Genomic DNA, 16,613 nt, shown 5'->3' on the forward strand with positions numbered 1-16,613 from the left:
AGAGGCACACAGCAGGCCGGAGGCAGTGCTGGGCTAGATGCTTTGGGCTCAGGATGAGGTTCCTCTGCCTGACCCTTCCCCCACCACCCTGCCTGGCCCTTGGCTGTAAACACAGAGAGAACAAGTTCCGTTTCTCGGGAAATATTTATCTCGGGCCGTGTGGGGAGCGTGTGCTGGCCTCTGCATGTCCTTCCTGCGGGCTGACCTGGGGCAGGAGGTGAGGGGCTTGGCAGCTGTTGGGGGCAATCCGTGGGGCCCTGAAGGCAGGCAGGAAGGGAGTGCCCCGAGGCTCCTGCTGCCAGAACCGGAATGCTGGCCTGGAGGAGAGGAGCCCGCTGATAGGAGAGAAATTGATTTCTCTCCAAATCCCACAACGTAACCTCCTTTCTCGTGTTCCTATCTTCATCCTTGTCAGCCCTGCGCTTGGGGTTCCAGCTCCGAGCCTTTGCTCCCATCTGGTGCTCCCACCTGGGATGTCTTTTCTTCCTCCTCGTATTTCCAGCTCTCAGCTGGCTTCCTCTGGAAAGCCTTCCCTAACGCTCTAACCCCTTAACCCTTTGTCCTTCCCTGTCCACTCTCTGTCCCCCTCCTCTGGCTCCCAGCAGCTTCAGGCTGAGCCCCTAGACCAGCTAAGGTCTTGTCCCAAGCTAGTCAGACAATAAGAAGAAGGTAGTCAGCTTCTTCCAAGCTTCCCACAGGTGCCCCTCCTGGGAAACCCAGGCCTGGGCGCTCTGGGCGTGGGGCAGTGGGCTGAGACGGGGGACTGGATGGGGGAAATCCCATGGGTCCAGCCAGAATGACGGGGCAGAGGGGCCCAGGGCTCCTGCTGGGCCAGCTCTGGGCTTGGGCTGTGTGTCCCAGGCTGGGCAAGGCTTGACGGGGGCCCTGACAACAGGAAATCCTTAGAGGAACAAGCAGTGGCTGAGGACTTTGAGCACAACAACAGGAAACAACCTTGACATGGGCAGCAGCTCTGGCAACTACCCTGCGGGGTTGGGGAGAGGGGAGCTTGTGGGACCAGAGTGATGGCGAGGTGACACTGATGGTGGGGCAGTGGGCATTCTTCTGAGTGTGTGACACGGAGCTTGTGCCATGTGATAGGAAATGTGACCTCATCATGGGATACTGAGTGGAGAGTGGGTGAGTCACTGAGTGTGACACTGGGGGTGGACACTGAGTGGTAGTGATACCACGTGTAACACCACTTGTGGAAGACTGTGTGAAATAGTGGATGTGTCACTGAGTGTATGACATGGTGATACTGTGTGACTCTGTGTTGCTGAGAGATAGCAAGTGTGTGACCCTGAGGGTGTGACATCATGAGGATCAAATATGTAAACATGGATGAAGGACACTGTGCAATAGTAGGTGTGGTCCTGAGTTTGTGGTCCGCGTGTCTGACACTGAATTGTGAAGCTGAGTGTGTGCCCCAAGCATAGGCTAGAGCAGTGATGGCGAACCTATGACACGCGTGTCAGAGGTGACACGCGAACTCATTTTTTTGGTTGATTTTTCTTTGTTAAATGGCATTTAAATATATAAAATAAATATCAAAAATATAAGTCTTTGTTTTACTATGGTTGCAAATATCAAAAAATTTCTATATTGTGACACGGCACCAGAGTTACATTAGGGTTTTTCAAAATGCTGGCACTCCGAGCTCAAGGTTCACCATCACTGGGCTAGAGTGAGGCTGTGTGCAGCGAGGGTGTGACATGGTGGGGATCAGGGTGTGTAATGTGTGTGTAATGGTTGTGATGATGTGAAATGTGAGCACTGTGTGTGACGCTGTCATGGGAAGACCCCGGTGAGTTCAGGCAGGGGGGTGACACTGTTCAGTTTATGATTTTGAAGGATTGCTCAGGCTGCAGAGTGTGTGGGGGAGGAGTTGGAAGGGCTGAGAGGAGGTGGCCAGACAAGTTGGAGGCTACTGCAGCCCAGGCAGTGGAGCCTGGGCTAAGGGGAGGGAGAGGAGTTGGAGAGAGATGGATGGACTCTGGAGCTATTCGGAAGGCAGAAACGATAGAACTTGCTGATGAGCGAGAGGAAGAGCCAGAGGGAAAATGGAGGATGGCTCCCAGGTTTCTCACTTGAAGAACCAAGTGATGGGTGGAGGAGATGTTACTGAGATGGTGAAGACTGGGGGAGGGCCAGGATCAGTGAGACGGGAGAGAGCAAGGAGGCAGAAATGGAGAGTCCTGTTTTGGACATAAGTCAAACACGCAGGTGAAGATGTCCAGTGGGCGGCAGAGGCCAGGCGGGGGATATATTTGGGAGTTGGCAGCCATAGCTGGTTTATTAAACCATGGATCTGGCTGGGATGACCCAGGCAGAGGTGAGGACTGAGCCCTAAGCCCTGAGCCCTGCCTACTCCAGCATCTAGAGGCCGGGAGGTATGAAGGAGCAGCAGAGAGACAGAGGAGGAGTGGCCAGGGAGGCGAAGGCGCGGTCAGGACTAAGGAGTGGCGGGGTTCAAGGTGGGAGGATGCTGCTGCCCTGTGGAAAGGTGGGGATGGGGAGGCTGTGGGGCTGGGCCGCGTGCACCAATCTGCCTGACAAGAACTGTCAGTGACAAGGTGGGGCCAGAAGCCAGATGGCCTGGGCAGATGGCGCGAGCAAAGTGAAGACAGAGCGTAGTCAGCCCTTTGAAGCATTGGGTGGTGAAGGGATGCTGAGAAGGGGGGTGGACGCTGGAAAGAGGTGTGAGGTCAAGGGAGAGTGAATTTTTTTTTTATTATGGACTATTTTAAACACAATAATAGAGGGAATAATACAATCAACTTGCCACATGCCCGTCACCCAAATCGAACAGTTATCAAGATTTGAGTACATTTAGTTCATCTATCCCTCCTTCCTCTTTCTTTCCTAAAGTACTTTATTTAAAATGTTTAAGTTGTGGTAAAATGTACATAACCTAAAAATTGCCGTCATAACCATTTCTAAGCGAATGGTTCAGTCGTGTTAAATGTGCTCACATTGACGTGTAACCAGTCTCATCCTGCAAAACAAAACTTACCCCATTAAAAACTCCCCTCTCCCCACCACTGGCCACCACCATTCTACTTCCTCAGACAGTCTTTGTCCTTTTGTGACTGGCTTATTTCACTTGGCGTAATGCCGTCAAAGTTCACCCATGTTGTCGCCTGTGTCAGAATTTCCTTCATTTTTGAGCCTTAATAATATTCTATTGTATATATGGGGTGTCCCAAAAATGTATACACACTTTAACAGCTGATAATTCACTTAATATTCACTCCTTTTCAGGTTTAACTGAATTGAAATAATGGGTGAAGCCAAACTAAGCTTTGGACAAAGAAAATTTATCCTAAAGTGCCACTAGACTTCTTTTTTATGGGGACACATAAAAGATAAAGTTTACCGTACAAAACTGGCAATAGTCGATAAATCGAAGGCACACAAATAGAGAATGAAATGATGCTTGATGTTTGCGACCCCATTGCTTCGAGTCATCAGCAGTGCCTGGACCAGAATGGTCATCAGTTTGAAAACAGGCATTGACCTAAAAAATTATTCATTTCTGTAGATTCTTTTAAATTTTGAAAATGAACTGGATGTGGATAAACACTGATTTTATAATCATTCAAAGTGTGTACACACTTCTGGGACACCCTGTATGCACCACATTTTGTTTATCCGTTCATCCATTGGTGAGCAGGGGAGTTGCTCCCACCTTTGGGCTGTTGCGTATTATGCTGCTATGAACATAGATGTGCAAATATCTCTTCAAGATTATGCTTTCAATTCTTTCAGATAGATATACCCAGAAGTGGAATTGGTGGATCCCAGGGTGATTTTATTTAAGATGTTTGAGGAACACCATGCCGCGTCTGACAGCAGCGGTACCCGTTTACATTCCCATCAGTGGTGTGCCCGTGGGGCTTCCGTTTCTCCACATCCTCGGCAGCACTTGTTATTTTCTGGCTTTTATTTTTGATGGCAGCCATGCTAATGGGTGTGGGGTGGCACCTCATAGTGGTTTTGATTTGCATTTCCCTAATGATTAGTGATACTCATCTTCTGCACGTGCTTCTCGGGCATTTGTATATATCCTCTTTAGAGAAATGTCCATGCAAGTCCTTGGCCCATTTTTAAACTGGGCTGTTGGTTTTATGGATGAGTTGTAGGGCTTTTAAAAAACGTATTCTGACTGTTAACCCTGTATCACATAAAAGGTTTGCAAATATTTTCTCCCACTTCATAGGTTGCTTTGCTGAAGTATTTTAAAGTAAATCCCAGACATCATGGCATTCCATCAAAGATGGATTTTATTAGGGTCAGAAGGTCCTGAATGACACTGAAAATGTGACCGTGCAACTCAGAGCCAGCTCGGAACTGAGTGTACGGTGCAGTGTGAGGGGACTCTGTGGGCTTTGGGAACGTGGTGTGTGACTGGGGATCGGTCACCCTGAGTGAGGGTGGGAGTGACGGTCTCGCTGTGTGAGGCCGGTACTCGGTGATGTGTGACATGTGGACACCGTGGGGGACTATGGGACATGACACAGGAAGGTGACAGCAATCGTGTCCCTGGGTGCCGTCCTGGGGGGATGGGTGGGACACAGAGTGGGACAGTGTATGGGAGTGTATGTGGATGTGCCGTAGGTGACGTGTGTGTGTGTGTGTGTGTGTGTGTGTGTGTGTGTGTGTGAGATCCATGTTGGACTAGCCCCAGCCACAGCTGCTGACCATCAGGGGGAGGACAGACAGCACGGAGTGGACAAGGACAACTGCCTGGTGGGGACAGAAATGGTGCCTGGGTCCAAGCTGGAGCGAGGCCCCCTCCTTCCTCTGAACTCCCGGGGAAGGTCTGCTGGAGGCAGGACGGGAGCAGGTCAGTGGGAGGCCGTGGGTACCGGGAACAGCAAGGGCGGGGGTGTCAGACAGCCGTGTCTGGCTCTGACGGTTAGCAATCGTCTTGTCTTTGAGCCTCAGTCCCTCAAGTGGAAAATGGGGCTGTTGGGAGGATTATATGAAATAGTGCTTCTAAATGAGCAGCACCCGGCGCTAAGCGCCTGCTCAGTGGTCTCTTGGGGAGCACCGTCCCGCACATCCCTCGGCCCAGGCACCTGGAGTGAGGGGAGCGAGTGGGTGTGCAGCGGGGTCACTGAATGGCTGATACCGTATTCTCCTGTGCCCACAACCCTTTTGTCCCTGCTCACGCTGTCAGCACCTCCCCCCTCGCTCCCACACCCTCCCCTCCAGGCTCCTGCCGTCATCACCCACTGTCAGCCTCCAGCCCAGGCTCCTGCAGCCTCATTCAATTAGGCCGATGCAATTTACTGAAGAAAAAACCCGTAATTTGGTTAATCACACCACTAGGGGATCTGGCCAGGCTGGGGAGGAGGGGGTGGGTCCTAACAGCTGAGGGCACAGGTCTCGACGTGCCTGTCTCTCAGGACCCCACCCACTCCCTTGGACTCCCTTTGGACTCCATTTAGGAGCCAACAGAGTTCAACGCTTGGGTCTCCCCAGCTCCAACTACAGAGGGAGGTTTTGAAACAGCTTGGACTGACCAGGGTCACTTGTGCCCTGGGAGGGTCCATGGTCTTTCCTATGCCTCAGTCTCCCCATCTGACAATGGGCCAGGGGAGGAGGGGGTCTCTGAGCCTCCAGCCAGCCCAGCTGGACTTTGCAGCCCAGGTCTGCTCAGCCCCTCTCATGGCTTCAGGAAGGCCTTCCTTCTCTTGGGCTTTGGGGATGGAGGGGTAGAGCATGGTTCAGAGCGGGTGGGTGTCCTCAGAGCCTCATCTGGAACATGTCCACCCAGTGCCAGTGTCAGGGACCCTGTAGAGCCGGGCTGCACACCTGGATGGGGCAGGAAGAATGGGCTGCTGATTCTTGGTCACCTGAGGGCCGTTGCTTCTAACCTGGAAGGTTGTACCTTGCACAGGGGCTCCCACAGAGGTGGGCGGCACTGACACCCAGCCTGCTTCCCCCACCAACACTCTCAGCCATGCACTCAGTCACTTATTTGGAGTCAAAACCAGCCACGGGTCCACACCCTCCCTCAGACAGCTACACACTCACGGGGCACACCCAGGCTCACATAGACCCGGACACAGGCTGTGACAGTCACAGCACACGCAGACGGCTCATGCACAGATGTGGACACAGGGGTGCTCACACATTTACACTCACACACATTCTCGTACACAATCCCAGACCCACGTGCTTTCACACAGACATTCTCCTAGTGGCTCAAGGGACATAGTCTGCTTGGTCACATGATGGCCCTAGGGACATGCTTTCTGGACGACTAATGGGCAGGCCACACATGTGCTTAAGTCTCCAGCAAAGCAGGAGCTCCCATGGAGTGAGAGAAAAGGTCAGTTCTGATGAGTGCATCAGTTTCGATGAGAGCATCCGGAATTTGGCAATCAAAAGAAGTCATACAAAAGCGATTTTAATTTTCAGTTCCAAGACAAAACTTATACAAGGTCTGTGGGGGCATCGTCATGGTTTTGGGCTGTGTTTCGGGTTTCTATAGGATTTGCATAGCTTCACAGGCACAACAATCGCATGAGATCTCCTGGGCTCACGTGTTTACCCAGCCCTGAGGGGTGTGTGTGTGTGTGTGTGTGTGTGTGTGTGTGTGTATGTGCGTGTGGCCTGCTTCGTGGCTCCCGGATCCTGGGATGTGAGGAGAGAGTAGGGAGAAGTTCCAGAGACTCCGGATGTTTGTTCTCTGGCTTCCTGGGCCCTCCAAAGGCAAATAACTTTGGATGCCAGGCTGCTTGCCGGGGTGGGGTGGGCGGGGTGGTGGGTTGTGTGAGGAGCCTGCCCCTGCCTCTGAGCCCTGCTGATGGGGACCCCACATAAGGATGCAGCATGACCGAGGTCCATGGCCAGTTCCGGTGGGCTCGCGGGCCCTCCGCCTCCCCTCTCCGTGGCTCAGTGCCCATCTAGAGAATGGGGGCAAGGAGGAGGTGGGACTGGATGGGCTCTCCTCTGGAGTCTGAAACTGAGAGAGACTCCAGGCCTAGGGTGCAGAAGAGAAAACCCAAGCTGGGGTGGGGAGAGGGTGGGGCCAGTAGGATCCAGATTTCAGGGCAGGGTGCAGGGCCCCAGAGCCTGCAGGTTCTTTCTACCATATCCCCTTCCCTGGGCCTCAGTGCTACCCCCTGCTCAGTGCCAGAGGCTCAGCCCTTGCTGATCTGCCCAGGAACAGTGCAGGTGGGCGAACGCTGGAGGGCAGGACCAGGGGAGCAGAATAGCACAGCGGGGACCAGGCACTAGAGCAGGTGGACTAGGGACAGTCCTGGAAGGACAGGAGGGAGAAGAGAGGACATCCCAGTGCAGGAGATGGACATGGAGGGGCCCAGGCCTGGAGGTGGGAGGGGCGAGGAGGTGCGGGGCTAAGGCTGGAGAGGTGGGAAGAGGTTCCAGCTCGGGAGCCTGGATCGCGGAGTCACAGGAACAGCAGTAGTGCTGTCCAGGTGCTTAGAGCTTTGCAAACAGCTCCCAGCAAAGCCTTGGCGCTGAGGGCCTGCCCTGGGCGCAGGTGCCATGGCATTCTTATACAAGGAAGGGACACAGTCAGACCGACATTGGATTGCAGGTAGGGATGGGGGCAACTCATAGAGGTTTCATTCTGGGGGACATCGTGGATGAGAGCCCAGAAGCAGGGGCATGCCTGAGATGAACCCTGACCCCAGATTCCTCACGCCAACCCCCAATACAGAGGGCTATTCTTAGGAGCAACACATTCCTGCAGGGCAGGGAGCAGGAGGGGGGCCAGCACTTAGTCTAGAGGGAAAGGGTGGACCCCATTTCTTCCAGATCTGGCTTGGTCTTCAGGGACTTCCCCTCAGTGGGCGAGGGGGCAGGAGGCTATATGACCCTGGCCATGTGACCCTCCCCAGCCCCTGTCCCCAGGGTCTGTCCCTCTGCCTCTGAATTGGTTCTTGTCTATCAAAGCCTCTTTCTCATACTCCCCCCACCTCCCCCCGCCCAGGATTTGGGGAACAGCTGGTCTGGGCCAGGCCCTGAAGATAGAGCCAAATACAGTCATGGGACCGAGCAGTGAGGCAGTGGGAGAGACACATGACACAGAAGAACAAACAGCAAGAGGGACAGACATGGAGAATCCAGGGAGACTGAGAGACAGAAACAGAGACGGGGACAGCCAAGCTCATCAAGACCTTTCCCCAGGGCACACACTACCTGGCAGCCCCCCTGCCCCGCCCCTGCCTCATTCCTTGCACACCCTTGGGGACAGGGAGCTCACCCTTCCCTTCAGTTTAGGCTTGTCTTTTGTGGTATGACTGACTCAGAGCAAGCTTACATCTGCCTCCTTGTGACTGCCCGCTGTGCCTAACTGCCCACATGGACCCCTGGTCTAGGACGATAGAGGCATCAGGTGCAAGATGAGTGGGACAGCAGGGATGAAGGGATGCTGGTGGTGTGCCCTGGGAGGCACAGTGGCATGGAGGAGAGTGTGGGCAGTGGGGATGGAGGCACTACTGGCTCTGTCGTGTGGAGGCAGCTGAAGGTGGGGAGGGTGCAGGAGGAGCCCTGAGCCTGTCCTGGTCCGCTTGATCTGAGGTCTGCCTCTTGGGCCATTTCCCCCACCCCTCACCAGTTCTGCCCACTCTGGCTGCTCCCTTATCCCCTCCTTTCCTGACCTCAGACCTGTGCTGGGGACTGAGGGATCCCAGTGAGCCAGGCCTTCAGAGATCTGAGTGCTCAATTCCTTCCGTCCTTCTCTCCCCAAATTCTTTCCCCTTCCCATCCCTCATCCACCCCCAAACCTGGGACAATCAGGAGGCCATTTTGGAGGAGACAGAAGCTAAGTAGAAGCTGAGACCGGCTTAGAGAGGATGAACCTGGGAGGAACTAGTTGTGACTCGTAGAGGGGACCAGGTCATTAAGGTGGGGACACTGGGGTGGGGGGGCGGCGCCAGGACTGGGCTCAGGTGTATTCTACAGTGCACGTGTCTCCAGTGTGGCTCGGAGGCTGGAGACGCGGCCCTGTTGGAGTAACAACTGAAGCTGGAGTCTGCGAAGGGTGGGAGGAGGGAGGAGGAGTGGTGAGGGGAGGGGAAGTAAAGGAGGAAGGAGAGGAAGAGAAAGATAGGGGGAAGGGAGGCCCTTCCATATGCCCTGGTCCCAAGCGGGGCCCCGCTGTCCCACCAGATGGCCCCACTGTCTTATCTCACGCTCTCCCCTCAGCACCTCCTCTGGGACCTTCCCTGAGAAGGCTCCCTCCTGCATTTGCTGCCAGAGAACTGGCGGGCGTCCTCTCCTCTCTCACCCTTAACCTCCTCACCTAGAAAATGGGTTGGTCAAGCAGGCACCTACCTGCCAGCATTTGTGGCGGGATTAGAGGTAGTGCCTGTCCCTGGGTCTTAAATTGTGGCCTCTGGGCCAGCAGCACCCTCATCATCTACAAATGTTTTGGAAATGGGAATTCTTGGCCTCATCCCAGACTCACTGCATGGGAAACTCTGGAGATGGAGCCTGGCAATCTGCATGGCAACAAGCCCTCAGAGGATTCACATTCAAGTGTGAGAACCACTGGTGGGCACTGCTAGCCACAGTACATGCTTGAGAACGCTGCCTTCCCTTTCCCAAAGCCATGCAAGCAGGGCACTGACATTTGAGCTTGTCCAGCTGTGGCCTGGGTCTCTCTCCTTCTGGTTCCTTCAGATCCAGTCACAGAGGGTCACCAAGCCTCTCTCCTCCATTCTCCTGCTGTTGGTCCAGCCTTGTTGAGGGGAGGTCTGGAGCTGTAAGATCATAGTTCTCCTGGGCAGCTCTTCTCTGAGTATTTAAGGCACCATGTCTGTTAGCTAGCTCCTTGGGCAGGTGGCAGACGTGGGTGGTGGTGGGGTTGGGGGGGAGGGGCCGCCTCTCCCACTTCCTTGTAGAGTCTCCAAGTACAGGGCTAGGCATGCTGCGATGGCTTTGAGAGTCACAGCATAACCTTGGGTGCTCAGGCTCAGGCTGGGGTCTGAGGCCCAGCCAAAGGGGGCTACTCTGGCCTGGGTCCCCAGGGGGCCTCCTCTGGGGGAGTTCTGCCAGTCACCCTGATGGGAGCATCTGGGCTTGCTAGACCCAGGCATGTGCTGGGCATAGAGACAGATTTCTCCTTTGTCTTTGAAGACTCTGTTCTCTGGAGGATAAGAGACTGTGCATATTGCCCACCAGAACAGAAGGCAGGAAGCAAAAGAGTGTAGATGGAATCTGCCTTGGCACCCCTGGTTTCTCCCAATGGGGCTGACTTTCTGGGGTTCCCCCATTCTGTGGATGCTCATCTTGGGTCAGGTAGTTTCTCCCCAAGTCCTCAAGGTGACTACTTGGAGGTTTGGGGAAGGAGTGGGCGGGACTGGAGTGGGCGGGAGAGAGATGGCAGGAGAAGCCATGAGAGGAGCCAGGATCTGGAGGTGGGAAAAGACATCGAGACTCTTGGAGATGAGACGGGAGAGCAGCCTGTGGAAGAGATGGATGTGGCCCGAGGGAGGGAGAGATCAAGTCTGAGAGAGAGACACAGCCCCGGAGGGGAGGAAAGAGGATTAGAAAGGGAGAGGGGCTCAAGGTCCTGGAGGGTCTTGAAGGAGCCCCTCTCCTCAGAGAAGGACACCAAAGCCCGGCACACAGGGAACCTCACATGAGCAGAGTTGGAAGAGCCAGTATGTATGGCCCGTCCCCCTAACACAACTTGTCTTGGAAGGTATTGAACTACTGGGTTTGCTGTGATGTTGGTGTTTTATTTCTTCTAGGCCACCACGAGGGGCACTGTGAGCTTCCTTCCAGAGGGGTGTGTGTGCGGGGGGGGGGGGGGGGGTGTTAGTTTTAGGCTGCGGGGAGAGCAGGAAGTAGTTTATGGAGCCGGAAAAGCCATAGAAACTCACAGAGACAAGACAGCAGAGCAGGCTGTGACAGTGGTACTGACCCTCAAGAAGGGCATTAGTCCCTTATGCTATCAGAAGGCATAAGGCCGAGGTCTTTGGCTTCGTATAATCCTAGGCATTAAGGAGTTAGAAGTAATTTAGTCCAGACCTTCTCCACGCCCAGGCGAGTGCAGAAATGCTGATCCAGGCCCAGCGCTGGCCCCAGAGAAACGGACTCGTCCGGAACAGAACAGGCTCCCTGTCTCAGTGCCTGGGGTGGGAGACTAGTGAGTGGGAGTGGCACTGTCTACGGTGCGGAGTGGCCCTACCTCCAACCACAGAGCTACCGGTAGGGCTGGGGAAAGCAGGGAGTCTCCACCCACCCACCCGCCCTCTGTCTGTCCATCCATCCACCTGCATTGAACTGAAACACAAAACCATAGAACTATATGTTGCAGAGCCGGAAGGACTCATGTTTACTAACAAGGAAATCGAGGCTCAGGAGACCCTGGCTGATCGGCCACACAGAGCTTCTGTAGTCCATCTGGGGCAGGACTGGAAAGCGCTGCTTTTTTTCTATGCACCACAAATTCTCCTCTGTGGTCTTGGAAATTGCCTGGTTGTTATGCTGACATTTATATAGATGTTGGTTCAAAAAAGCTTCGAAGGCAGGAAATGTGACCTCCTTCACCCCACCCGAGCCTGGGCTGTGCGCACACGTGTGTGAATGCATGCGTGCACATGCCTACGTGCCTATTTGTATATATGGTTGCGTTTCTATTCGTGTGTGCATGTTTGTGTGAGGTGTGTGCATATATGTTGGGCAGTGGTGTGTGCATGGCGACATGTATGTGTTTGACACATGTGTAGATGTGCATGAGAGCAGGGATGGCTCTATTTGAGCTTCCCTTTCCTCTTCTTTTTAAGATTGCTGGGCTTCTAGCCCTCGACTTGAGCCTTGTCAGCCACCCAACCCCGTGCCTCCCATTGGGGGACTCCCCCACTTCCATGCCCCACTGATTCTCTCCTCCCCTCACTGGGCAGTGCCCTGCTCTCCATGCCCCACCTCATGGAATTTGAGTTATTTCCCCCTTGAGTTGATGCAGTGGGGGTGATGCTGCTTTGAGATCTGTGGAAGGTTCAAGGAGGAGCAAGCCTTTGAGGGCAAGGTTGAGTGGCCCTTCCCAGCCACGTTCCTGCACCTAACACCCTCCAGTCCTGGGGGGAAAGGGGGGGCAGGACAGGGCAAGGCCAGGAAGTGGATGGACAGAAGGATGCCAGGCAGAGAGCCCCAGGCCATCGGCCTGTCTGCATCCAACCCAGTCTGGCTGGATGTGACACCCTCTCCCTGCTGCTGCCCCAACTCTCCCGAAGTTTCCTATCCCGTTCTCCCATCCTTGCCATTATCCTGCCCTTAGCCTGAGGAGTCACAGAAAACTGACCAACCAGAACAAAGGCCAGACAAGCACCCACCAACTCCAGTAAAAGACAGGTCAGTGCATCCCCCAATCCAAATAAAGGACAGGCCCAAGAGCCCACCAATGAGAACACAGGACAGACTATTCTCTGTAAGCCCCCTGAGGAGGAACTGGGGGGCAGGTGCAAAACAGAGCCTGGAGAGCTAGAGACTTGGATTCTGGACTTGGCTCTGCCTTGACTGGCTGGCTGACCACAGAAGGGGCCTTGCTTCTCTTTGAGCCTCAGTTTCCTCATCTGTCAAATGGGGACACTTAGCTGTCCCAAGCCTGTGGCTTTGAAAAATTCCCCCTACATCAGTGCCTATATTCCATTCCCTTGGCCCTTCTCCTCCAACTTCCACAGCACACATATCCAACTGCAGGGCAGGGCTCCTCAGCGCTCAGCTTGTCCACCCCCCTGTCTCCAGCCGGGAGCAGACCTAAGCCAGCACCATCTTCTAGGACTCTCTGTTGGGAACCACTCTGAGGAGCCTGGGTTTGCAGATGCTACTTCAGGATTATATGAGACATCAGCTCTTCCTCCCCTCTTTCGTCTGCAGAATTGACCATAGCCTGCATGTATATGATGCGAGCAGGTGTTTTGAGCCCTGGCCCTGTGAATCTGTGGGAAATAGTTGCCTCCATGTGAGCCCGCCCGTGTACCAGGAGGGAGTCTGAAGGCACGCTGGGGTGTTTCTGTGAGGGCGTGAGGGCCCGTGGCTGTGCTGCCGGGTGTGCATGGTGCTGAGGGTGTGTGCCTTGTGATGAGGAGCGCCGAAGGACAATTGATTCGATCTGGGAGTTGTACTGTTTGGAAGCAGCAGCCTCTGTTGTCCAAGGGCAGAGACATATCTCTATGATCAAAATGCGTCTTCATCCTTGAGCAGTAGCAGGGATCAAAGGGAGGCTGGGAGTTGGGGAAAGCAATGCCAAGTGAGCATGCGGGAAGAAAGCCCATTGCTCCCCCTTCCTGGGAACACAGGACCGGGAGGGAGGAGAGCAGAGAGGAAACTGAAGCCAAGAAGATACAAGGGTGAAGTCTGGAGCTGAAGTCTGGGCCCCAGTGCAGGACTACTCTGTGTAGCCTCTCTGAAAAAACGGGCAATTAGCCCATTGTTGCATAGCCTCAGGGATGGGGAGCTCACTCCCCCCTCTCTCCTGGTGGCCTCTGCCTATGTAGTATGGCTTTGCCTGGAAGAAGGTCCTTCGTCCCATTGGACCAAGGGCAGCCTCCTGCGAAATCTTATGGATCTCCAGGCCATCCCTGGGGCCACAGAGGCCAGCCCTCTGCCCAGGAGAGCCTGAGAGATTGGAGTTGAAGACTGAGACCCCTGAGTCTGCTCTGCCTTAGGCTGGGTAACCCCAGGTTCTCTAGTCTTAGTCATATGAAGGCCTTGGTTTCCAGTTCCCTCCTTACTCTGAGTCTCATCTTGTCCTTACCTGAGGCACAGTGCACTGGGGTGGTCTGATCAGACGATAGGAGTAGGGTAATTGTCATCTTCTCTATTGAGGTTAAATCTTTATCAATATCGCCTGCGGATTCAGCATTTTAATTTATTACCAGCCACACTCATGCTATGGGCTCATGCTGAGATTGTGGTCCACTAAGACCCTCAACCTCATATCATTTTCATATGAACAGGGGCCAAGCCATGTCTCTCCTTTAGATACTCACTTTGCTTTTTTTTTTTTTTTTAAATATATATATTTTATTGATTTTTTACAGAGAGGAAGGGAGAGGGATAGAGAGTTAGAAACATCAATGAGAGAGAAACATCGATCAGCTGCCTCCTGCACACTCCCTACTGGGTATGTGCCCGCAACCAAGGTCCATGCCCTTGACTGGAATCGAACCTGGGACCTTTGAGTCTGCAAGCCGACGCTCTATCCACTGAGCCAAACCACTGAGGGCTCACTTTGCTTTTTGAACACAGACCCAGCCATCCAAAGGGAAGACATCAGAAAAAATTTCCAAGGACTAGCGGGGAGGGCATGGCTGAGTGAACAGAATGAGTCATAACCCTGCCTTGGCCCTGGATCCTGGTTCTGTTACCTTTCTCTTTGATCGCCTAGGCTCCAGCCAAGTTAATAGAGTGAGAAGCAGGGACCTTTCTGGTTTCTGTTCCGGCTCTCCAAGGACAATGCCTCTTCCTGGGACCGGAACGCTGTGAGGCAGTCAAGGCTGACTTTTCCTTCTGCCTTTCGAGGGGCTGACCCAGTGGTGTTTCTTCCCCCTTGTGGGCTCATGCATCCCTTGAGCTCTTGGTACTCCTAACCTCACCCCTCCCTCGGTTGAAAAATGAGACAACCTTCCTTTTGGGGAAAGTGAGTAGGACCCAGATTCTGCAGATATTTAGCTGAGCACCTACTCTGTGTGGATAATCTGGAAGGCACCTTTTGGGGCTCAGTTTCATTTTATCTTCATATCAAGGGGGAGATAGCCTCAATTGCCCCCAGTGTATAGATAAAAAACTGAGGCTCAGTGAGCTGACCAAAGCACGCACCGCTAATAAATAGTGGATCTAGGATTCAAATTTGGGTGGGTTTTTTGTTTGTTTGCTTGCTTGCTTGGTTGCTTGTTTTAATGTGGAGGCTTGTGCTTTCCCTACTAGGCCAGAGTTGTCCTTGCTAAAGGGCAAGAGACCTGAGATTTAGTCTAAACTTACCTCTTGACTCACTGTGAGTTCTTTGCTAGGTCCACGGTCCTGCTCTGAGCACCCGGTTTTCCCATCTGGAAGATGAGTGGACTTGGACATTCAAGGGCCTGAAGACTTGTTGTGTTCTGAGGCCCTAAGATCCTGGATCCCAGTATCTGGGAGCCTTTGGCTCTGCCTGGCAAAGGCCCTCACTGCCCTTTCTTCTCTTCCAGGATGCCTTGCTGAGCCTGGGCTCTGTCATCGATATCGTGGGCTTGCGCAGGGCTGTCAAGGAGGCCCTCTCCGCTGTGCTCCCTGGAGTGGTAGGTACCTGGCTTCACATTCCCCCTGCCCCCCAAACCTTTGCCCAGCATCTTGCTGCACCTCACATGGGGTCAAGAAAGAAGGAAGAGGCCCTAGCTGGTTTGGCTCAGAGGATAGATTGTCAGCCCAAGGACTGAAGGGTCCTGGGTTCTATTCCGGTCAGGGGCACATGCCTTGGTTGCAGGCTCAATTCCCAGACCCGGTTGGGATGTGTGCAGGAGGCAACCAATGGGTGTGTCTCTCTCACTTCGATGTTTCTCTCGCCCTCCCTTCCACTCTCTTAAAAACCAATGGAAAAAATAACCTCAGGTGAGGATTTAAGAGGACTCTCATGGGGAAGTGAAGGGTTTGGTTGAGTGTTTGGAGAGGGCTTCCTGGAGGAGGAGGGCTGAAGCTCAACCCTAATGGATGAACTTACATAGCGATCCTGGAATGTTGGAGACAGAAGGCGCCTTTGAGCTTAGCTGAAAAGATCATGTCTCAGATAATGGAAGGTATTCACCCAGGTCGGATAGCAGCTAGGACACAGTGGCAGCAGGTGGGCTTTGGAATACGTGCAGCAGGAGGAGTTGAGGGCAGACATGCAGAACTTCCTAGATGCTAGGTCTGGGAGGTGCTGGAATGGGGCTCAGCCTCGATGAATGGATCTGTGCCCAGTTAAAGTGACCTCCAGAAAGGAGGGAGGTTGCCAGGGCCCATGGTCACCTGGTCACCACGGTTGCCCGAGCCCAGAGTGTCTTGGTGAGGAAACTTTGACCCTCTTCAACGGCCCCAGGCCATGCCCCAACCTGGCCCCGATGGTCACTGTCCCTCCTTTGGGCAATAGGATGGATAAACTGGCCCTCAGGGCCCAAAGCAGCAGAGTCTCAGTTGCGCCAGATAGAGGGAAGGAAGCAGAGGACTGTCAATCCGGAGGGGGAGGCCTGACCCAGCCTAAGGGGCACGGAAGACTTCCTGGAGGAGGAGATGCCTAAATTGAGTCCCCATAGCCTGGAATGAAGACTCTACTCTAGATACCTGCCAAGGGCAACCTCTGCTCCAGGAAATGCGGGTAATTCAGAAGGTGACCCACCCCAGGGCCAGTTGTGTCTGAATCTGCTTGATGGATAAACCACCTAAGGCCCAGAGAGGCAGGTGCTTCCCTCTAGGTCACACAGCATGACAGGGATACATGGGGCTTGGCACCTAAGCACCCCCATTCTCTCTCCTCAGCTCTGCCTTCTCAGAACCTCCTAGAAGTTCAGAGCCCAGGAGGAGGGCTGAACAGTGAGCTTTACTGAGCGTGAAATTGTCAGGAAGTGGGTGGTGTGTTGCACTCAAAAATAAATCCTCCCTGAGAAGGATGG

At 53.9% G+C, this 16,613-nt stretch overlaps 1 protein-coding gene across 6 annotated transcripts in view; it reads left to right on the plus strand.

Annotated features, from left to right (window-relative positions):
• Positions 1-16,613, plus strand: part of PDE2A (phosphodiesterase 2A) — an 87,949-nt gene that overhangs the window by 41,832 nt on the left and 29,504 nt on the right. For 4 of the 6 annotated variants that reach the window (XM_036325088.1, XM_036325086.1, XM_036325087.1 and 1 more), the window contains one exon: positions 15,177-15,266. In XM_036325088.1, coding sequence (XP_036180981.1) covers positions 15,177-15,266 — 90 coding nt within the window. Of the gene's footprint in view, positions 1-15,176; positions 15,267-16,613 lie in introns of those variants that run through there. The other 2 variants (XM_036325089.1, XM_036325090.1) reach the window with 2 other exon arrangements.

The sequence above is a fragment of the Myotis myotis genome, unplaced genomic scaffold (genome assembly GCF_014108235.1).
Source record: "Myotis myotis isolate mMyoMyo1 unplaced genomic scaffold, mMyoMyo1.p scaffold_m19_p_10, whole genome shotgun sequence".
In the NCBI taxonomy this organism is placed as follows: domain Eukaryota; kingdom Metazoa; phylum Chordata; class Mammalia; order Chiroptera; family Vespertilionidae; genus Myotis; species Myotis myotis.